Below are 23,874 nucleotides of genomic sequence, written 5' to 3'. Positions count from 1 at the left end.
AATGTGACGTCAGCAGTGCATTGCGGGGGTGTGAGTTATACTTAGCTCAACTAACTATAACAGGGGAATTTCTGTGGTTTTCTATGAGTGAAATGTCCAACTAACTACAACATACCTGAAACCTATGGTTTTTTCAGTAAATTTCAAAGGTTTCTTAAACGCTAATTTCTAACTATAACGTGCCTGAAACCTATCGTTTTTTCAGTGAATATATATATATATTTTTTTTATAAAACCAGGATCCCAATGAACGTCCACGGTGGGTCAAACAAGGGCACAGACTCCAGTTAAAGATGCGATAAAGAAGATTTATTGTCTTAGCATGTCAGGATGACGCATTTCGACCACAAGGCTGTGGTCTTGATCACATAGTACGCTAAGGTGAAAGGCATTATATTTATAGCGACATAAGTGACTTTACTATGTTCATGGTGACAAAGCAAAAAATGTAACACTTTTGCAGCACGTAGTAAAACATCTTGTCATCCCTTGATGACTAGGCTCAGCAATGACAAGCACTTTTAGTAGCAGGCATAGAAAAAAGACTACCACTCTATATATAGGTGCACATGGCTATGTGTTCTGTAACATCAGTTGTGTGCGGCAGATGAGAAGGTATGCTGGTGTTGGCGTAGGTCCCTCCGAAAATTGACCATGGGTAAGTTCAGGGGCAAAGAGTTGGAAGTATTGATTTTTGCTAAAGAATATAAAGATCTATAATAAGCTATTTAACCTGTAGCCAACATGTCAGGTCCTGTTTGTCTAAAGTGATAGCTACAACAAATGCTCATTAGTTCTTTAATGAGTTATTCATAAATTAAAACCAAAATATAAAAAAGCAATACTACTCTTTCAAAAAGATGGATCTTTTTTTAAAGAGAGGTGCTTGCACAGTAAAGACAAATGCTGATAAATCAAATTTGATCTATTGTACGTGCACAAATGTGCACTTCTCATACTAAGTACAGTCCAGGAGAGTAGCTATCAATACTAGTGTAAACGGTGCAGTAGGACCAGGTTCCAGGGGTATTAGGGGACCGCTGTACCCCTTTGATGACTGTCCTTTACTATCTAACTCTGGGATGAAGGGCCATTGTTTTCTTGTTTGCTTGTGGGCACAGGTACGCTCTTCTGTGGTTTTGCTTGTACATTTATGTATACTTTTTGGTATTTCCTGGCTCTTTAAAACATCAGCACTATTTGTGTTTTAAAAAAAAATCAATAAATAACTTAGTAAACAAATTGTCTCTTTATCCCGCAGGTTAATGGTTAAACTAAACCGGAACAGCCTAGTTCTTCATAAGTCTGGTTCTCATGAAGACATCACTTATGACAAGGCACAGAGCCTGACACTGGGTATCAGGTGAGCTTGTGTAAACCCCTTCACACTAATGTTTATTAAAGTTTTCTTTGATATTAAATCAAAGGCTTTATTTAAAAGGACGTAAAATGTAGAGTGTTATCTCTTTATTGATGTACCTTCTGTAACAATTGTGTAACTTGTAACCTATGTAACTCTCCTCATGTAAAGCGCTCTGATACCCCCGGGTCTAGCCAGCGCTATATAAAACTCAAGTAAATAAAATAAATAAATACATTTATTCACCCTCACATGTTCACAGTCAGACGAATCAACCAGATTAGAAATGTGATGCAGCTGAGCATTTCTCAGATGGAATAACCCTTTTTAGATCATCTTAATAGCATTTACATATGTGCCAAATTGCTTGGTTTGGATCACCTATGTGATAATACAGATTCAGATGGGAATTACACATATGACATGTGTCTTGTTGAGTCCACCTAGATGTGATATAGCCAGATGAGAGATTCTTGCACATGGCCACCAAGATAAGAGATACAGAATCAGCTGAGGATTCTTCAGTCTGCAAATTCCCTAATAAAATCCAGCCAGATAAGTGTTAGTAAAAGAGGTGAGGAAGAAGCATGATTACATTAAAGCTCAATGGACGTTTCATACATTAGCTAAGAAACACATCTATGTCAGCTGTTGCTTACCTTTTTATTCAGCAAAAACAAGTCTTGCTGCCTGATTGGCAAGAAGATGTGATTTAAGGTGACTTTCTGAGTTGGATACTGATTGAGACTTATAAAAGAGTGCAGGATGGGTTTTCAATACATAATGCAGAGCTTAAGCTAACACTAGGGAGAAAAGATACTCAGACACCACTTTTTATAACAGGTCTGTAAAAGCTCATTCTGTTGTTTACCTCTCATTAACTGTTAGATCTTGTTAAAGCCCTGTAATGGCCCAGTTGCTTGTCTCTCCATACTTTGAGTGGATGAGTAGTACAATACTACTTTTGTGCTGTGCGTATACACACACACACACACATGCACATACACATTCATACGCATACCGTGATGTGGAACTTTTGGTATTGGAGATGGCCTCCATTAGAGAAAATAGAGTTGTTTTACAGTAGGCATGCCTTCTCCCAAATGGAGCTCTACAAACAGTGCTATTACTGTACAAACTGCATACGTCAGCCCAGCACTCTTGTTCAGTGTGTATTTGTGTTTGAAGAAGTTCTTCAGAAAGACTGCTACTGTGGTCTGCACAACACCAAGTAAGAACCTCAGAATAATAGCAAAAACTTAAGCTCAGCACCAAAAGCCAGAGGCAGGCAAGGACCAAGGTAAAACTAGTCTCCATGGACCCAGACCACCAGCGAATTGCCCAGTTCCCAGTAAAGCCACTCCGGCCATGGCATTGAGTGACATTTATTAGAAGTGATAGTTTCAGAAACAGCCATGACCTTCCACCCATCATGACAAGGCTATCAATGAAGCGAGAAGTCGGTTGTTATGTGTGTGTTCAATGTGATCTAATATTGTAGATAAGGCGGCTTTATAGTGTAATAAACCATATACAAAAGATATATAACTTGTTTTCTCTCCTGTTGAACATGAATAGACAATCTTTTTGTTTCATTCTTGGAGGAGCTAAATTAGTGTCCATTAAAAAAATACTCATATCACACTTTAGTCAAACTGACATAATACATTAATTTTATTATAATATTACATGGTTAAGGTACACTCTGGGCACTATTCGCAAAGGTAAATGTACATGTGTAGATTTACTCAGATGTAAATCTACTCCTGCACCTAGGTGTAAGTCTACATTTTTTGGCCATTCACGATTACCGAGTGTAGATTTACATCTAAGTGCACACTTATATAACTCCACCCAATGAAAGCTGGGGGAGGAGACAAATCTAAGACAGAATTAGCGAGTATAAATGTAATACTTCACCAGGGCTGTGACCTCCCTGAGTTAAAAATTATAATGTTAATTAATTCTTTAAAATAAATATTACAAATAATTCAATGTAAAATAAAACTTTGAATTAATTTAAAGTAATAATCATTAAACCAAACCTAATAAAATAAAAGTTTACATCATATTGACTCGTCAAATGACATGTTTAATAAATCATAAAAAATGTGAAATATAATATTTATCAATGTTTTTGTAGTCAAAATAAAAAATACACTCACTTATATTTTTACTTTAAGTTAATAGTCAGTACATTTAATTAAAAGTTGTATTAATGCAATATTTAAAATAGCTTAACATTTTTACTAGAAGTTTTAAAGTTTAATTTCATTACTTGTAAATAGTAAATTGATTAATTTATTATTTTTTAAATGATAAAATATATAATTTTATTTAATCTAACATTTTAACACAAAAAACATCTCATATATATATTTCACGTCACTGCAAGGTGAAGTGCATGTTTTCTCATGGAAATATTTAGGGACTGACGCTCCCTAACAGGCAGTCGCCAGTAGGTAGTTATAGAGTTATAGTTACAACCTAGTTTCCATAGGAAAAGCATTTTTTGATTTGCCAATAACTTTGGTGTCCTTTGACGAATCTTTGCGAAATTCTCCCAAAAAAAAGTCTATGCAGGTCAGCTCCTATGTTAAAGTTTGGGGGTGATTCATTAAGCGGGGGCTGAGAAAAAAGGGGGCATCCCAAAACACGTTTTCCTCATTTTAATTTCCATGGGAAATTTTGCGACGAGCTACAGCCCGAACTGCTGAACGGAATTACCCCAAATTTGGCAGAAAAGTAGAGCTTGGTTCAGAAAGCGACCTTTTTTTTTTAAATAGTGTAAATCCGTTCAGTAGTTTTTGAGAAATTCAAAGAATAAGAGTCAAAAAATCAATTTTCCATTGGAAACTTTGTGCAAGGCTAGAGCCGAAACTACTGAATGGAATTACCGCAAATTTGGCAAAAAGGTTGTGCTTGGATCAGAAAGCGACCTTTTTTTTTAAATAGTTTAAATCCGTTCAGTAGTTGCTGAGAAGTTAAAAAAATAAAAGTTTGGATATCTGGGCAGAGCCTAAATCCCGCGCATGAGCTTCACTGTGATTGGCTGTCAACACTCCAAACCAGGAAGTGTTGGCAGCCATCTTGTGGCTTGGTAGAAGCGAGTCACTAGAAAACAGAGAAACAAAGGTATAAAACAAGAGAAGGGGGCAGGGTGGAAACACCCTGACGCCCTAGGCCTGCTCAGGGGGTCCCAGAAGGACCCTTAGAACCATAGAAAGCATTTAAAAAAAATATATATATATTCGCGCTGGGGTCGCGGGTTCCCGCGTTTTATTTTAATGAGACCCCAGGGTGGGCTAGGTCCCAGGAGCATTTCTTAAAAAATAATAGCAGGGGCTCGCTGGGGCTGCGGGGGCCCACTGGGGTCCCCGCAGACCCGGGGCTTCACTCATGTTGGGAGGGGGGTTGCGCAGCCCCCCTCCTGGAGTCCTCCATGTGCTTATAACTTTGGCATCGTTTGACGAATCTTTACTAAATTTTCCAAAAAGTTTCTCTCTTTTGATCAGCTCCTATTTTGAAAGTTTAGGGGTGTATTGAGGACATACAAGGTTGGTTGTTGATTGAAAGCAAGTTTATTGCAAGATATTTGCACCCACAACCGGAGCCATCCAGCTGCGAAGACATATTACAGGGTGATTGGTCAAGGGGGAGCTGAGAAAAAAGGGGGTCCGAAAAAGTGTTTTCTTAATGCATTTTCCATAGGAAACTTTAGACAAGGCTACAGGTCAAACTGCTAAACAGAAATACGCCAAATTTGGCAGGGAGAGAGGTCTTGGACCAGAAAGCATGCTTTTGTTGAAATGGTGTAAATCTGTTGAGTAGTTTTTGAGATATTAAAGGAAAAACAATATATATATCTGGACGGTGCCTAACTCCCAAGCACGAGCTTGCCTCTGATTGGCTGTTAACACTTCAAACCAGGAAGTGTTCTCTGATTGGCTGCTAACACTTCAAACCAGGAAGTGTTAGCAGCCATCTTGTGTCTCGCATTGAGTAAAAATATAAAAGAAAGGTCCCGGGGGCAATTTAATATACCGGAGCTCTGTCTGTGCGAGATACCCCTTTCACGCTGTGTCTCCCTACATCAGCAGGTAACGCACCTTTTTCCCCCATCAACAGCATACCTCCAACAACATTCTTGGGCCTGCAAGTCTCCCTCTGCGAACCACTTGTTGGCTCACCGCTCCTTAGGTGCGAGTTCTCGGGCCCGCAGTTGTATCTGTGAAGCCAAGACTGGAAATATATTGCAGGTCTCTCTCTGCGATATACGCTCTTCACGGTCCCTCTCCCCACATCACTGTTCCGCAGCTATTCCTTTGGAAGCTGATGGCCCGCACCTTTCCCTATACCAGTCGGCCCGCAGGTGTTCCTCTGCGAGCTGGCCCGCAGCTCTCCCTCTGCAAACTGAAGGGCCGCAGTTCTCGCTCTATGAGCCTGCCAGTCGGCTCGCAGCTCTTCATCTATGAGCCAGCCAGCAGGGAACACAAAACCTGAGCTGTTCAGACCGCCGGTACGGGCCATCACCACAGGCTGCACACCCGCTCAGCAGTTACGGTATCCGTACCTCAGTGGACCGAAAGTCACCGTCCTGTGCCAGTGTGCCTGTGCCGGCCGCAGTGCATTTGGTACGAGCAACTCTGAAATGACGTCGAGCACGTGCGCCCAGTCTTTTTTATTGGGTGGGTCACGTGTTCTGTGACGCCTGTGCTGGATGGCTGTGGTGTGGGTGTATACTAGCCGTGAGGGAGTGGCTGTGGCATACTGACAACTAGGGTGTGACCAGCAGATCACTGCAATGAAAATCTGGACCATGTAGTGTTGTTGTCCTTCCCTGTAAGCGTAAGTAGAGTGGGCTGGCCTGGCGTATGCCAGTCCTGCGTGAGGCTGTGATGGATGACTCCGGAGCTATGGGCGTGGCTCCATCGTGAGCTGCATGAGGAATCAACTGATGTGCCCCATGCGGGTGTTCTTGTAGTGCTGCCGTCACCCGGGTCGCAAGCGTTAGTGTGTCACTCCATGAGCCAAGTCCCACAACATGGCCAACATGGAGGGTACGGGGAATCACTGACCCTACATTCATCCATAGTTCCACACAAGAAAGTATTGCAGCTGCAGCAATACAGGGCCACGCAAAGCCCAAATTTCAGTTTTTGGGACATGGAGGGCAGTCAATTAGAGACAAGCTCGTTGTCGGAGTTAGGTTGCGCCAACATATGTACTTATAAAATCACTCCACCAACCCCCACACCCTTTTAAATTCAGGGTCAATGATTTGTGCTGCACTAAGTTAGGGGCACCAGATGTGAAATAATACACCAAAGATTCTATCGTAAAGGGTCCATGACTTGTGGTAAACTGAGGTAGGGGCACCAGATGTGAAATTATACACAAAATATTGAATCATAAAGGGTCCATGAGTTGTGCTGCATTGAGATAGGGGCATTAGAAGCATTCAGCGTGTGTGCGATGATGCGTGATCTCTTGCCTACTGGACTGCCTCATCTGCAATTGCGACTCGATCTGAATTGTTTGCCCTGCAGTCCGCAATGTAGACGGAAGGCAGTAGTCAGCACAGACATCGGGGAATGCTTTTTATCACTTCCTCTTGACAAAATCCAAGGACATAGAGTACAATTCTGTCTGCAATTAATAAATCATGTCTCAATGTAAATTGTGAGCACTGCTGACTGCAGTGTAGGTAACAAAAGATGAAATGTGTAGGTTTCATGGACGCTATTGTTAGTTGTCTACTGGACTCTGTAATTAATGAATCAAGACTCAATTTTAATTGTGAGCCATGATGACCAAAGTGTAGGCCAGAGGCAGCTGTCAGCAAGGGCCCACTGCCACGTGGCATTGAGTTGAGCTGCACACTTAGTGGCATCAGAAGCATTTAGCGTGTGCAGAGCCTGCGATGATGTGTGGCACGGACAGGCTGCACTGCTAGCAATGTCTTTTGTCTAATGAGTTCCACCTTAGTAAGGCTATGTGGTGATGACTTGTGGTGCACTGAGTTAGTGGCACCTGAAGCAACCAGCATGTGCATACCCTGCGATGATGCATGGTTCAGGCGGGCTGCACTGGTAGCAATGTCTTTTGTCTAAAGAATTCTGCCTCAGTTAGGCCACGAGGCAGTAATTTGTGGTGCACTGAGTTAGTGGCACCTGAAGGACTCAGCGTGTGCATACCCTGCGATTATGCGTCGGCCGGGCGGGCCGCACTGGTAGCAACGTCTTGTGTCTAATGATTTCTGATTTAATAAGGCCACGTGGCACTGACTTGTGGTGCACTGAGTTAGTGGTACTTCTGGTGCTCAGCGTGTACGCAGCATGCAATGATGCGTGGGCCGTACGGGCCACACTGGGAGCAATGTGTCTTGCCTACTGGACTGCGTCATCTGCAATCGTGACTCCATCTGAATTGTGAGCCCTGCAATAGGCGATAGTGTGTACAGATGTACCTCTGCAGTGCTGTGCCGCTGTGTTCGCAGGGGGCCTGTGTTGAGGAGGTCCACGGTCATGGCTGCAGCCACGTGGCAGGGTGAGGGCCGCCGCTCTGGAAGATGCGTGGGCCTTCACAGAAGTGAACCACGCCCAGAGCCGTGGCCTATTTATTTACACTTCTGCGCTGGAGTGGCGTACGTTGGACCAGCCCACTGTGCTTCTGCTTGCAGGGGACGATGACATAGGTACATGACCGAGATCTTCCCCACTACCTGAGGTAACATGGTTGTGTCCACTGTCCACAACACTACAAGCACCAGCAGTATATGTACACATGGAGAGGTTTGTGCTCTGCATAGTAAGGCTTGTCTAGCACATGACCGCTACACTTGGTATTGTGGGCATTATTATTGGTGGGTGACTTGCATCCTTCACACATGTTTGGTTGCTACATCTCGCAACATTCAGCTATTGTATGGCTGAGAGGCCATGCCATTTTTGGAAGGTTTGCTGTCCTGTTGTGCACAGCCTCGGTGGTAGTAGGGGGGGTAGTCTGGGGGGGGAGGTCCTGAGGGTGGTGGCATTGGGTTTTGTGGCCTTCTTGGGTGTCGGAGGTGCATGATCAGTAGCTCTATGACATGAGTTGGTCTTGAGATGTGATTCTGGGCTGGGCTCCCTTTCAAACTGTAGGTAGTCGTCCTACTTTACACCAGTAAGAGGCAGATATTACATTCCTACTGCTAACACTGCTTATCGCCTGTTTTATTATTATTATTAGCGTTAGATGTTGCTCTCATTTGTGGCGATTTTTTTTGCGGAAGCTATTGCTGGAAAACTGGCGATATCGGCAGTTTTCACCAGGATGAGAATGGAATGATAATTTAAAATCACTGAAAAAAACCATAGGTTTAATGAACATTATAATTAGTAATTAGCATTAAAAAAACCTTTGAAATTCACTAAAAAAAACATAGGTTTCAGGGACGTTATAGTTACAAATTATCACTTTAGAAACCTTTGAAATTCACTGAAAAGACCATAGGTTTCAGGGAAGTTATAGTTACAAATTAGCATTTAAAAAACCTTTGAAATTCACTGAAAAAAGCATAGGTTTCAGGGACGTTATATTTAGTTGCACATTTCACTCGTACAAAACCATAAAAATTTGGTCTTTATAGTTAGTTGAGCTAACTATAACTCACGCCCCCGCAATGCACTGCTGATGACGTCACATATTACATCATTAATAACATGGTCAGTGACATCACTGGTGATATCTCAAATGACATTACTGATGACAACACTGATGACATCATCCACGTGAAAATCTGATGCACCTCCTCATACCTTAATAAAACCTTTGATACACCCACTCTAAAATACAGACTACCATTTTTGAAACAATAGAGACACCAATACCAGTTACTACGTACGCACGCACTGATTCCTAGGAATACACACACATCCACTCATTCACTCATACAGTCACTCATACATGCAGTGACTCATCAATACAACACTATTATAGGCATAGGCACTCATACACCTATAAAACACTCACATACCGCCACTCATCCAGAGTTACTCACACATCTAGTCAGTCATGCAAAGAATCAATCACACTTCTATTTACTCAGCCATACAGTTATACACACACAACCTCACTTATTCATAGTGATACTAACATATACTTACTCTCTTATACAATCACTGATACAAGTACACACTCATCCACACAGCACTCTCATAATCACTGACTCTCATGTATAGTCATTTATATACTCTAACTCTCTCATGCTCTGCGTTTTACATATGTAGTTACTTGGACATGTAGCACTGAGATATCCATTCACTCACCAACACCCCAATACACACACTCACCCACCCATACAGCTGTTTCCACATGCAGTCTTGAACCCATACATCCAGTGAATAAAGAACTCACACATCTATGCACAAAGTCTCACACCTCCCACCCACCCACACACACTCAGGCACCCATACAAATACTCAGGCAACCAATCAATAACCCATATAGACACTAATGTAGCTAATCTTCATCCCATGCAACCGCTTACACACCAACTGACAGACTAATATAGAAATTCACACAGTTTAATCACTAACCCATGCATTCAGTAAGACACAACTAATCACTCTCTTATACAGTCAGTCACGCACCTATTAAATCCTCCATCCACACACTTATACACCCACTCATTCTTCAATATACCTTGGCCAATATATTTATAAAACATATTTAAACTTTACAGAAACACACAGTCACTTGATGATGTCATCAGTGATGTCATCAGTGATGTCATTTGAGATGTCATCAGTGATGTCATCAGTGATGTCACTGACCATGTCATGAATGATGTAATATGTGACGTCATCAGCAGTGAATTGCAGGGGTGTGAGTTATAGTTAGCTCAACTAACGGTGGAATTTCTATGGTTTTGTATGAGTGAAATGTGAAACTAACCATAACGTCCCTGAAACTTATGGTTTATTCAATGAATATTTATATACATATATATGTATATATATTCAGGAGCTCCGCGCAATCAGCAAAACTTTGGTGCAGTATGAGGAGTACAAGCGCGGCGCCCCCCCAAGCAGAGGTATTTCCATTATGGATATTATTCAATGCGAGGGGAGAGAGGAGGCGGCATTGCGCTGCCTGATAAGGGCACAAATCAAGGTCTCGGCGGGATCATTATTTCCAGAACTTTTGCGATGGAATGCAGCCCAGCGCCAAGAAATTGGGGACAATATCGCTGTCCAGAGTTCCACATCACTTGTTATGGAACCTCATGTGGACTGCATGTACCATCATGCATTGGACCTGGGATTCTAAGCTCAACCAACACACCTGCCTGAGAGAGGAGGAGCTTAGAGTCCACTTCAAAGGGAGTGGTCGCTTAAGCTCACGAGGAAACATTAGCCTGTGGGACTGGCACTGATGACGGCCATTCCGGCCAGAAACGCGTCTGCCATGGATGTTCCACGCTCTGCAGAAGTGCTTTAATATGCTGAATAAATCCTGCTTTGTGCCCAGAGCATGTGTCCCGCTGATTTCATTCCAGATCAGCAATTCGTGGTGAAGTATAGTCGGCTTCTGCTGATAACCGACAGGGGCACGCCCTCTCGTTCAGGAGCTCCGCGCAATCAGCAAAACTTTGGTGCAGTATGAGGAGTACAAGCGCGGCGCCCCCCCAAGCAGAGGTATTTCCATTATGGATATTATTCAATGCGAGGGGAGAGAGGAGGCGGCATTGCGCTGCCTGATAAGGGCACAAATCAAGGTCTCGGCGGGATCATTATTTCCAGAACTTTTGCGATGGAATGCAGCCCAGCGCCAAGAAATTGGGGACAATATCGCTGTCCAGAGTTCCACATCACTTGTTATGGAACCTCATGTGGACTGCATGTACCATCATGCATTGGACCTGGGATTCTAAGCTCAACCAACACACCTGCCTGAGAGAGGAGGAGCTTAGAGTCCACTTCAAAGGGAGTGGTCGCTTAAGCTCACGAGGAAACATTAGCCTGTGGGACTGGCACTGATGACGGCCATTCCGGCCAGAAACGCGTCTGCCATGGATGTTCCACGCTCTGCAGAAGTGCTTTAATATGCTGAATAAATCCTGCTTTGTGCCCAGAGCATGTGTCCCGCTGATTTCATTCCAGATCAGCAATTCGTGGTGAAGTATAGTCGGCTTCTGCTGATAACCGACAGGGGCACGCCCTCTCGTTCAGGAGCTCCGCGCAATCAGCAAAACTTTGGTGCAGTATGAGGAGTACAAGCGCGGCGCCCCCCCAAGCAGAGGTATTTCCATTATGGATATTATTCAATGCGAGGGGAGAGAGGAGGCGGCATTGCGCTGCCTGATAAGGGCACAAATCAAGGTCTCGGCGGGATCATTATTTCCAGAACTTTTGCGATGGAATGCAGCCCAGCGCCAAGAAATTGGGGACAATATCGCTGTCCAGAGTTCCACATCACTTGTTATGGAACCTCATGTGGACTGCATGTACCATCATGCATTGGACCTGGGATTCTAAGCTCAACCAACACACCTGCCTGAGAGAGGAGGAGCTTAGAGTCCACTTCAAAGGGAGTGGTCGCTTAAGCTCACGAGGAAACATTAGCCTGTGGGACTGGCACTGATGACGGCCATTCCGGCCAGAAACGCGTCTGCCATGGATGTTCCACGCTCTGCAGAAGTGCTTTAATATGCTGAATAAATCCTGCTTTGTGCCCAGAGCATGTGTCCCGCTGATTTCATTCCAGATCAGCAATTCGTGGTGAAGTATAGTCGGCTTCTGCTGATAACCGACAGGGGCACGCCCTCTCGTTCAGGAGCTCCGCGCAATCAGCAAAACTTTGGTGCAGTATGAGGAGTACAAGCGCGGCGCCCCCCCAAGCAGAGGTATTTCCATTATGGATATTATTCAATGCGAGGGGAGAGAGGAGGCGGCATTGCGCTGCCTGATAAGGGCACAAATCAAGGTCTCGGCGGGATCATTATTTCCAGAACTTTTGCGATGGAATGCAGCCCAGCGCCAAGAAATTGGGGACAATATCGCTGTCCAGAGTTCCACATCACTTGTTATGGAACCTCATGTGGACTGCATGTACCATCATGCATTGGACCTGGGATTCTAAGCTCAACCAACACACCTGCCTGAGAGAGGAGGAGCTTAGAGTCCACTTCAAAGGGAGTGGTCGCTTAAGCTCACGAGGAAACATTAGCCTGTGGGACTGGCACTGATGACGGCCATTCCGGCCAGAAACGCGTCTGCCATGGATGTTCCACGCTCTGCAGAAGTGCTTTAATATGCTGAATAAATCCTGCTTTGTGCCCAGAGCATGTGTCCCGCTGATTTCATTCCAGATCAGCAATTCGTGGTGAAGTATAGTCGGCTTCTGCTGATAACCGACAGGGGCACGCCCTCTCGTTCAGGAGCTCCGCGCAATCAGCAAAACTTTGGTGCAGTATGAGGAGTACAAGCGCGGCGCCCCCCCAAGCAGAGGTATTTCCATTATGGATATTATTCAATGCGAGGGGAGAGAGGAGGCGGCATTGCGCTGCCTGATAAGGGCACAAATCAAGGTCTCGGCGGGATCATTATTTCCAGAACTTTTGCGATGGAATGCAGCCCAGCGCCAAGAAATTGGGGACAATATCGCTGTCCAGAGTTCCACATCACTTGTTATGGAACCTCATGTGGACTGCATGTACCATCATGCATTGGACCTGGGATTCTAAGCTCAACCAACACACCTGCCTGAGAGAGGAGGAGCTTAGAGTCCACTTCAAAGGGAGTGGTCGCTTAAGCTCACGAGGAAACATTAGCCTGTGGGACTGGCACTGATGACGGCCATTCCGGCCAGAAACGCGTCTGCCATGGATGTTCCACGCTCTGCAGAAGTGCTTTAATATGCTGAATAAATCCTGCTTTGTGCCCAGAGCATGTGTCCCGCTGATTTCATTCCAGATCAGCAATTCGTGGTGAAGTATAGTCGGCTTCTGCTGATAACCGACAGGGGCACGCCCTCTCGTTCAGGAGCTCCGCGCAATCAGCAAAACTTTGGTGCAGTATGAGGAGTACAAGCGCGGCGCCCCCCCAAGCAGAGGTATTTCCATTATGGATATTATTCAATGCGAGGGGAGAGAGGAGGCGGCATTGCGCTGCCTGATAAGGGCACAAATCAAGGTCTCGGCGGGATCATTATTTCCAGAACTTTTGCGATGGAATGCAGCCCAGCGCCAAGAAATTGGGGACAATATCGCTGTCCAGAGTTCCACATCACTTGTTATGGAACCTCATGTGGACTGCATGTACCATCATGCATTGGACCTGGGATTCTAAGCTCAACCAACACACCTGCCTGAGAGAGGAGGAGCTTAGAGTCCACTTCAAAGGGAGTGGTCGCTTAAGCTCACGAGGAAACATTAGCCTGTGGGACTGGCACTGATGACGGCCATTCCGGCCAGAAACGCGTCTGCCATGGATGTTCCACGCTCTGCAGAAGTGCTTTAATATGCTGAATAAATCCTGCTTTGTGCCCAGAGCATGTGTCCCGCTGATTTCATTCCAGATCAGCAATTCGTGGTGAAGTATAGTCGGCTTCTGCTGATAACCGACAGGGGCACGCCCTCTCGTTCAGGAGCTCCGCGCAATCAGCAAAACTTTGGTGCAGTATGACGAGTACAAGCGCGGCGCCCCCCCAAGCAGAGGTATTTCCATTATGGATATTATTCAATGCGAGGGGAGAGAGGAGGCGGCATTGCGCTGCCTGATAAGGGCACAAATCAAGGTCTCGGCGGGATCATTATTTCCAGAACTTTTGCGATGGAATGCAGCCCAGCGCCAAGAAATTGGGGACAATATCGCTGTCCAGAGTTCCACATCACTTGTTATGGAACCTCATGTGGACTGCATGTACCATCATGCATTGGACCTGGGATTCTAAGCTCAACCAACACACCTGCCTGAGAGAGGAGGAGCTTAGAGTCCACTTCAAAGGGAGTGGTCGCTTAAGCTCACGAGGAAACATTAGCCTGTGGGACTGGCACTGATGACGGCCATTGCGGCCAGAAACGCGTCTGCCATGGATGTTCCACGCTCTGCAGAAGTGCTTTAATATGCTGAATAAATCCTGCTTTGTGCCCAGAGCATGTGTCCCGCTGATTTCATTCCAGATCAGCAATTCGTGGTGATATATATACACATATATATATATATATATATATATATATATATATATATATATATATATATATATATATGTGTATATATATATATATATATATACATATATATATATATATATATATATATATATATATATATATATTACCTACTGGCGGTCGCCAGTAGGTAGTTATAGTTAGGACCCCTTTTCCAGTGGAAATCCGCAACATTCTATTTTGAATAACTTTGGCGCCGGTCGACGAATCCTCGCGAATTTCTCAAAATAGGTGGGGCACTACGCTCCGCTCCTACCCTGAAAGTCTCGGGGGGATTCGTCAAGCGGGGGCTGAGATAAAAGGGGGGTCCCAAAACGCGTTTTTCCCATGCATTTTTCCATAGGACCTTTAGACAGGGCTACAGCCCGAACGGCTGAACAGAATTACTAGAAATTTGGCAGAGAGGTAGTCCCTAGGTCAAGGAAGTGCCTTTTGTAGGTTTGGTGTAAATCTGTTCTGTAGATTCTGAGAAAATAGCCTTTAAATCAATATATATCTGAGCCAGCTTACGGTACGCTTACCGTAAGCTTACCGTACGCGTACGGTGGCGTGCGCGAGCGCGATTCTGATTGGCTCTTAGATCTTAGTAAACATTCGAATCGGCCGCGAAACCAGGAAGCGGCGGCCGCCATTTTCTCTCTCGCACTGAGAGTTAGGTTGTTAAATAAAACCAATACACATGTAAAGGAGCTGTTTTGACAGCTCACACACACATAGCCATGATGAGGGAGTCCCCCAAGACCCCCCAAGGCCAAAAAAGCCATTTTTATTTTTTCGCTAATTTCGCCGATTACGCTTACCGTACGCGTACGGTAAAAAATATTTTAAAAAAAACACTATCCATACTCTCCCCACCCCCGGTGCTTTTGGTGGCCGCAGGCCACCAAATGTACAGTGTTTATTTGAGGTGTAAAAAACCACAATATTTTTAACAAAAATAATCAAAGAAAAAATTATCCACACTCTCTCCACCCCGTGTGCAAATGGTGCCCGAAGGGCACCATTTGTGCATGGCTTATAAGCACAGTAAGCACCGCGTGCTTACTGTGCACGCACGGTGCGCGAAGCGCACCGTGCGCGCACGGAACGAACTGCGTTAAGTGGGCGCGCACGCCACGAATGGCGTAAAGTAACTTAGCATTTAAAAAACCGTACAAATTCACAGAAAAAACCATAGGTTTCACACACGTTATAGTTAGCGGAAATTTTACTGATAAAAAAACAGTGAAATTCCCCCGTTATAGTTAGTGCAGGCAACTATAACTCACGCGACCGCAATCTTCTGCTGATGACATATGTGTCTTTATGAAAAAAAAATATTTGTAATATATGTATAGCTAAAAATGTATGGAAGAAGACATGGGCAAATAAGTGTCTAAATACAGTATTAGCATCAGCAGAGGATTGCGGTCGCGTGAGTTATAGTTGCCTGCACTAACTATAACGGGGGAATTTCACTGGTTTTTTATCAGTAAAATTTCCGCTAACTATAACATGTGTGAAACCTATGGCTTTTTCAGTGAATATATATATATATATAGATATATATATATATATTACCTACTGGCGGTCGCCAGTAGGTAGTTATAGTTAGGACCCTCTTACCATAGGAAATCCGCAACATTCTATTTTGAATAACTTTGGCGCCAAATTTTCAAAATAGGTGGGGCGCTGCGCTCCACTCCTACCCTGAAAGTCTCGGGGGGATTCGTCAAGCGGGGGCTGAGATAAAAGGGGGGTCCCAAAACGCGTTTTTCCCATGCATTTTTCCATAGGACCTTTAGACACAGCTACAGCCCGAATGGCTGAACAGAGTTAAATGAAATTTGGCAGAGAGGTAGTCCTCAGGTCAAGGAAGTGCCTTTTGTAGGTTTGGTGTAAATCTGTTCAGTAGATTCTGAGAAAATAGCCTTTAAATCAATATATATATCTGAGCCAGCTTACGGTGCGCTTACGGTGCGCTTACCGTACGCGTACGGTGACGTGCGCGAGCGCGATTCTGATTGGCTGTTCGATCTAAGTAAACATTCGAATCGGTCGAAACCAGGAAGCGGCGGCCGCCATTTTCTCTCTCGCACTCTGAGGGGGGCAGCAAAAACAAAGACAAAAACCATCTAAAGGGGCAGTATATTCAGTTCTTAACCACCCAGCATCGATATAGGTGTCCCCAAACAACCCCCAAGGCCAAAAAAACAATTTTTTTTTTTTCGAAAAATCGCTGATTACGCTTACCGTACGCGTACGGTCAAAATTATAAAAAAAAAAAAATTATCCACACTCTCCCCACCCCGTGTTCAAATGGTGCCCGAAGGGCACCATTTGTGCATGGCATACAAAAAAAATAAAAGTACAAATGAATACCTTTTCACAACGAAGCGCATAATATGTCCCCCATGTGCGCACGGTGCGCGAAGCGCATCGTGCGTACATGGCCCATCCCGCATAACGTGGGCACGCGGTGCGCTGCCACCGTGCGTGCACGGCACTAACTGCGTAAAGTGGGCGCGCGGTGCGCGAAGCGCACTGCGTGCTCACTGTGCGCGCACGGAACGAACTGCGTTAACTGGGCGCGCACGCCACGAATGGCGTAAAGTAACTTAGCATTTAAAAAACCGTACAAATTCACTGAAAAAACCATAGGTTTCACACACGTTATAGTTAGGAATTAGCATTTAAAAAAACTTGCAAATTCACTGAAAAAACCATAGGTTTCACACAAGTTATAGTTAGCTGTACATTCCACTCGTAAAAAACCAATGAAATTCCCCCGTTATAGTTAGTGCAGGCAACTATAACTCACGCGACCGCAATCCTCTGCTGATGACATATGTGTCTTTATGAAAAAAAAATATTTGTAATATATGTATAGCTAAAATTTAATGGAAGAAGACATGGGCAAATAAGTGTCTAAATACAGTATTAGCATCAGCAGAGGATTGCGGTCGCGTGAGTTATAGTTGCCTGCACTAACTATAACGAGGGAATTTCATTGGTTTTTTACGAGTGAAATGTACAGCTAACTATAACTTGTGTGAAACCTATGGTTTTTTCAGTGAATATATATATATATATATATATATATATATATATATATATATATGAAGTACCGTCAGGGCAAAGCAGTCTTCAGAGTTCAAAGATTGATACGGACTTAGAAGATGATTTGGGTGTCAGAATCAATAGACTGGTGCCGACATTCGTAGATGAGTTTTGTTTTTTAAGGGAAGAGAGATGGTCCAATTTAAGACCAAGGCCACAAATATAGATAACCAAGCCTCCAAGAGGAAGAGGCAGAGGAGCAAGGGGCGGAAAGGGACCACCCGGTGGAGAAGGGCAGGAAAAATCGAGAGGGAGCAAGAAGTAGAGGATATTAACAAAGCCTCTATTATCAACCTCACCAACATAACCCTCACTGATCAAGAACAACGAATCCTTAAACTAGGATTAACGTTTTGTCCAGAAGCAGAACTGGATTACGTGCAAACAAGAATTTACTTGTTTAAATTTATCCAGACCCTGAAATTGAAAAAACATTTCCTTATGAATCCATCCACTAGGCAGTCATCGACACCTCAAAGTGACACAACACAACAAGAACAATTGACTGTGGATGACATGAACTTAATGGTGGAACTTAGAGAGCTTGAGTTTGGAAATCAGACAGATGGGACTAACAATGATGCCATATTGTTAGCCCAGGAACAGGGCATTGATATAGAAGGAGAAGCCCCAACAAGCTTCAAACCGAATTCGAGGTTCACCCCAATGACAGGAAGGGATGTTACTGATGTCTATAGTGAACTGGTAACAAAGGAATTGAAAAATGTATGTATTCACATTGGTAAAGAGAAAAACAAAAATAAAAATTCATTTAATGCACAGCATCAAAAAGCCTACTATGCGTTAACAAAAAAGTTAAACGATAATGACAACTGCATAGTGAGAAATGCTGACAAAGGGGGCAATGTTGTCATGTGGGATAAACAAAAATACCTGACTGAAGCATACAAACAACTAAATAACAAAACGTCTTATAATAAATTTAGGAAATAGTTATGATGGAAAGCCATCGGAATTATAACACAGAATTAAAGAGCTGGTATGATTTAGGCCTCCTGAACCATGATGAATATGTATTTTTAAAAATTGATCATCCAGTGATACCAGTATTTATTTAATACCAAAAATACACAAAGACACAGAAAATCCCCCTGGGCTGCCCATTATATCAGCCAAAGGGAGTGCATATGAAAACACTTCGAAGTATGTTGATTCATTTTTATGTAAATTGGTACAGTCACTTCCATCATTTATCCAAGACTCAGGAGATTTCTTGAGGAGAATTTACGATTCTCCTTGAGAAGGGGACTATCTTTTGATCACAATTGATGTGTCTACATTGTACACAAGCATTAGACACAAGGATGGGCTTCAAGCTATCAAACACTTTCTAGGAGCCAGACCAATAAGATTCTGGGCTCATACACAAATGCTTTTGAGAATGGTGGAAGTGTGTTTATCTAGCAATTTCTTCCTGTTCAATGATACCCTCTACCACCAGATCTGCGGTACTGCGATGGGCACCTTCTTGGTGCCCATCTTGTCAGTGACATCACTCATGACATCACTGATGACATCGCAAATGACATCACTGATGACATCACTGATGACATCATCCAGTGAATATGTGTCTTTCTGAAAAAAATATATTTTTTATACATGTAAATCTAAAGGTTAATGGAAGAATAAATGGGAAAATAAGTGTCTAAATGGATGGGTTTTTTTGTAAAATTAATTGTATAACTGACTTATTAACAGTATCTTAGTGAATACAGTGATGTAATATGCGATGTCATCAGCAGTGGATTGCGGTCGCGCAAGTTATAGTTAGCTGAACTAACTATAACGGGGGAATTTCAATGGTTTTTTACGAGTGAAATGTCCAGCTAACTATAACATGTGTGAAACCTATGGTTTTTTCAGTGAATTTTATATATATATATATATATATATATATAGATAGATAGATAGATAGATAGATAGATAGATAGATAGATATAGATTTATGAATATATATGTATATATATATATGCATATAGATATATGAAAATACATATATATATATATATATATATTTCTCTGAAAAAACAATGGTTAGAGGGACTTTATATTTAAGAAATAGAATGAAAAAACCTTAGAAATTCACTAAAAAAACAAAGGTTACAGGGACGTTATATTCAGAAATTAGAACAATAAACCTTAGAAATTCCCTGAAAAAAACAAACGTTACAGAGATATTATAGTTAGGCTTAAATTTCACTTGTACAAAGCCAGTGAAATTAAGCAGTTATACTTACCTGAGCTAACTATAATGTATGCCCCTGCAATGCACTGTTTATGACCTCACATATTACATCACTCATGAAATAGTCAGTGAGACCACTCATGACATCTCAAATGAAGCATCCAGTGAGTGGTAGGGTTTTGTAAATTTTCAGGGACTTAAAGATATGTACTAAGCTACTACAAAGTCAAAATACCACTCTTTGTTTACTACTAATGACTGATACTACTTCTAACATATTAATTTAGTGGCTGTGTGACTGTTAGCGCTCTAGTTGTTCGTTAAAACACTCTGGGACATTCTGTCATTGGGCTACATGTGGGCTATATCTGGGTGATATTTGGGCTACATTTGGGCTCTTTTGTCTCTGGTGGCCATCTTGGGAGATTTATTTGTTATGAAGTTTCCTAATTTCCTCATTTACTGCAGTCTCCTCAGTAGGAAATACTTTCAGATTTTTACTTTGGTTCCATCAAGAAGGCATTCAGATGTGTCACACATTTGCCATAAATTCTGAATGTTGGCACTCTAGTTGCTCATTAGATCACTGTAGTAAAGCTACAGCTCACAAGGGAAGTATGCTGCCCGGTATTCAAAGTGCATTATTCAGTCTGCATGTCAGAATTTTTTTATGAAATAGAAGAGGATTTGAAAAGTCAAAATGTGCCCTCATATTTCTTTCTACAGCACTATTCTTAATTTCTATTGCAAAATTAACCCCCTCATTTTGTTCCTTTGTAAATTAAATGTTTTAAGTGTTACCACTTTATTCCAATCAGGATGGCTTCAGGTGTGCCATACTTTTGTCATAAGTAAGACTGTTAGCGTTCTAGTTGTTCGTTACAACACTCTGGGACATTCTGTCATTGGGCTATACTTGGGCTACATCTGGGTTATATTTGGGCTACATTTGGGCTCTTTTGTCTCTGGTGGCCATCTTGGGAGATTTATTTGTTATGAAGTTTCCTAATTTCCTCATTTACTACCGTCGCCTCAGTAGGAAATACTTAGTTGCTTATTAGATCACTGTAGTAACGCTACTGCTCACCAGAGAAGTCTGCTGCTGGTATTGAAAGTGCATGTTTCAGTCTGCATGTCAGAATTTTTTAAAGAAATAGAAGAGGATTTGAGAAGTCTCTCAAAATGTGCCCTAATTTTTCTTTCTGCAGCACTAATCATACTTTCTATGGCAAAATGAACCCCCTCATTTTGTTCCTTTTTAAATTAAATGTTTTAAGAGTTACCACTTTATTCCAATCAAGATGGCTTCAGGTGTGCAATACGTTTGTCATAAGTAGGACTGTTAGCGCTCTAGTTGTTCTTTAGAATACTCTGGGAAGCTGCAGTAGAACACAAAGGAATCAACTGACAGTCTCTGCCCTTGTTGGATGTACATGTTTTACTGAGAATGTCAGACTTCATTCTCACATGACTGAGAAAGATAATGTGAATTTACAGAAAATATGCTCTCAGTTTAGCTTATAGATCACCTTCCAAACCTCTGTGGGATAAGCATGAGAAAATAGTTTTCTCTCAATCATGATTCATGATATCACAGCAGAAGGCTTTTTCACATGGTAAAATAACCTTAGAACACACCACAATTCCTAAAATGAGTATGGTACCATCAACAAATGATTTATAATGTAACTAAAGTCTGAAAACCTTCTATAAACTGCAATGCTTTTTAATGAGGTGCTATCATATATATTGGTCCCAAGATGGCTGCCAACACTTCTTGGATGAAGTACTGACAGCCAATCAGATCTCACGATGAGATGTGTGGTTAGGCTCCGCCCAGATATATCTATCTTTTTAACTCTAATTTTCTCAGGAACTACTGAACGGATTTACACCATTTAAGCAAAAGGCACAAGTCTGAACTGAGGACTACCTCTTTGCCACATTTGGTGTAATTCCGTTCAGCAGTTCAGGCTGTAGCTGCGTCAACAGGTCCTATGGGAAAATGCATGGGGAAAACGTGTTTTGGGACCCCCCTTTTTTATCAGCCCCCGCTTTACGAATCACCGTGAAATTTTCAGGATAGGAGCGGACCGGAGCTGGCCAAAAGTTTGGAAAATTTCGCGAAGATTTGTCAATCGGCGCCAACGTTATTCCAAATAGAATGTTGCGGATTTCCTATGAAAAATAGGTCCTAACTACAACTACCTACTGGTGACTGCCAGTTGGTAATATATATATATATATATATATATATATATATATATATATATATATATATATATATATATATATATATATATATATATATTACCTACTGGCGGTCGCCAGTAGGTAGTTATAGTTAGGACCACGTTTCCATAGGAAAACCTCAACATTCTATTTTGAATAACTTTGGCGCCGGTCGACGAATCTTCGCGAATTTCTCAAAATAGGTGGGGCGCTATGCTCCGCTCCTACCCTGAAAGTCTCGGGGGGATTCGTCAAGCGGGGGCTGAGATAAAAGGGGGGTCCCAAAACGCGTTTTTCCCATGCATTTTTCCATAGGACCTTTAGAACGAGCTACAGCCCGAACGGCTGAACAGAATTACTAGAAATTTGGCAGAGAGGTAGTCCCTAGGTCAAGGAAGTGCCTTTTGTAGGTTTGGTGTAAATCTGTTCAGTAGATTCTGAGAAAATAGCCTTTAAATCAATATATATATCTGAGCCCGCTTACGGTACGCTTACCGTACGCTTACCGTACGCTTACCGTAAGCTTACGGTGGCGTGCGCGAGCGCGATTCTGATTGGCTCTTAGATCTTAGTAAACATTCGAATCGGCCGAAACCAGGAAGCGGCGTCCGCCATTTTGTCTCTCGCACTGAGTGTTGTTTATCAAACATGATGGCCAAAAACATGTTACGGGGCTGTTTTGACAACTCCCTCCCACATAGTCATGTTGAGGGTGTCCCCAAACATCCCCCAAGAGCAAAAACGGTTTTATTTTTTTTTCGGCAATTTCGCGGGGTACGCTTACCGTACGCTTACCGTACGCTTACTGTAAGCTTACCGTACGCTTACGGTAAAAAAATAAAAATAAAAAAAACACTATCCACACTTACCCCACCCCCTGTGCTTTTGGTGGCCGCAGGCCACCAAATGTGCAGGGCTTATTAATAGAGAAAAAAAACGTAATTTTGGCAACATGAAATTATAAAATCGAAATAAAAAAAACACTATCCACATTGACCTCACCCCCTGTGCTTTTGGTGGCCGAAGGCCACCAAATGTACAGGGCTTATTAAAGTTGATAAAAACCGTGCACGGAACGAACTGCGTTAAGTGGGCGCGCACGCCACAAATGGCGTAAAGTAACTTAGCATTTAAAAAACCGTACAAATTCACTGAAAAAACCATAGGTTTCACACACGTTATAGTTAGGAAATAGCATTTAAAAAACCTTGCTAATTCACTGAAAAAACCATAGGTTTCACACATGTTATAGTTAGCTGGACATTTTACTGATAAAAAACCAATGAAATTCCCCCGTTATAGTTACTGTAGGCAACTATAACTCACGCGACCGTAATCCTCTGCTGATGACATATGTGTCTTTATGAAAAAAAAATATTTGTAATATATGTATAGCTAAAATTTAATGGAAGAAGATATGGGCAAATAAGTGTCTAAATACAGTATTAGCATCAGCAGAGGATTGCGGTCGCGTGAGTTATAGTTGCCTACAGTAACTATAACGGGGGAATTTCATTGGTTTTTTATCAGTAAAATGTCCAGCTAACTATAACATGTGTGAAATCTATGGTTTTTTCAGTGAATTAGCAAGGTTTTTTAAATGCTATTTCCTAACTATAACGTGTGTGAAACCTATGGTTTTTTCAGTGAATATATATATATATATATATATATATTACCTACTGGCGGTCGCCAGTAGGTAGTTATAGTTAGGACCACGTTTCCATAGGAAAACCTCAACATTCTATTTTGAATAACTTTGGC

At 42.5% G+C, this 23,874-nt stretch overlaps 1 protein-coding gene across 2 annotated transcripts in view; it reads left to right on the top strand.

Moving 5' to 3' along the window:
* The window catches only part of RGS18 (regulator of G protein signaling 18), a 245,221-nt gene that overhangs the window by 115,965 nt on the left and 105,382 nt on the right, over positions 1 to 23,874 (top strand). For both annotated transcript variants that reach the window (XM_085654807.1, XM_085654806.1), the window contains one exon: positions 1,262 to 1,363. In XM_085654807.1, coding sequence (XP_085510933.1) covers positions 1,262 to 1,363 — 102 coding nt within the window. The remainder of the gene's footprint in view (positions 1 to 1,261; positions 1,364 to 23,874) is intronic.

The sequence above is a fragment of the Triturus cristatus genome, chromosome 4_1, assembly GCF_964204655.1.
Source record: "Triturus cristatus chromosome 4_1, aTriCri1.1, whole genome shotgun sequence".
In the NCBI taxonomy this organism is placed as follows: domain Eukaryota; kingdom Metazoa; phylum Chordata; class Amphibia; order Caudata; family Salamandridae; genus Triturus; species Triturus cristatus.
This window is presented reverse-complemented; position numbering and strand designations above follow the sequence as displayed.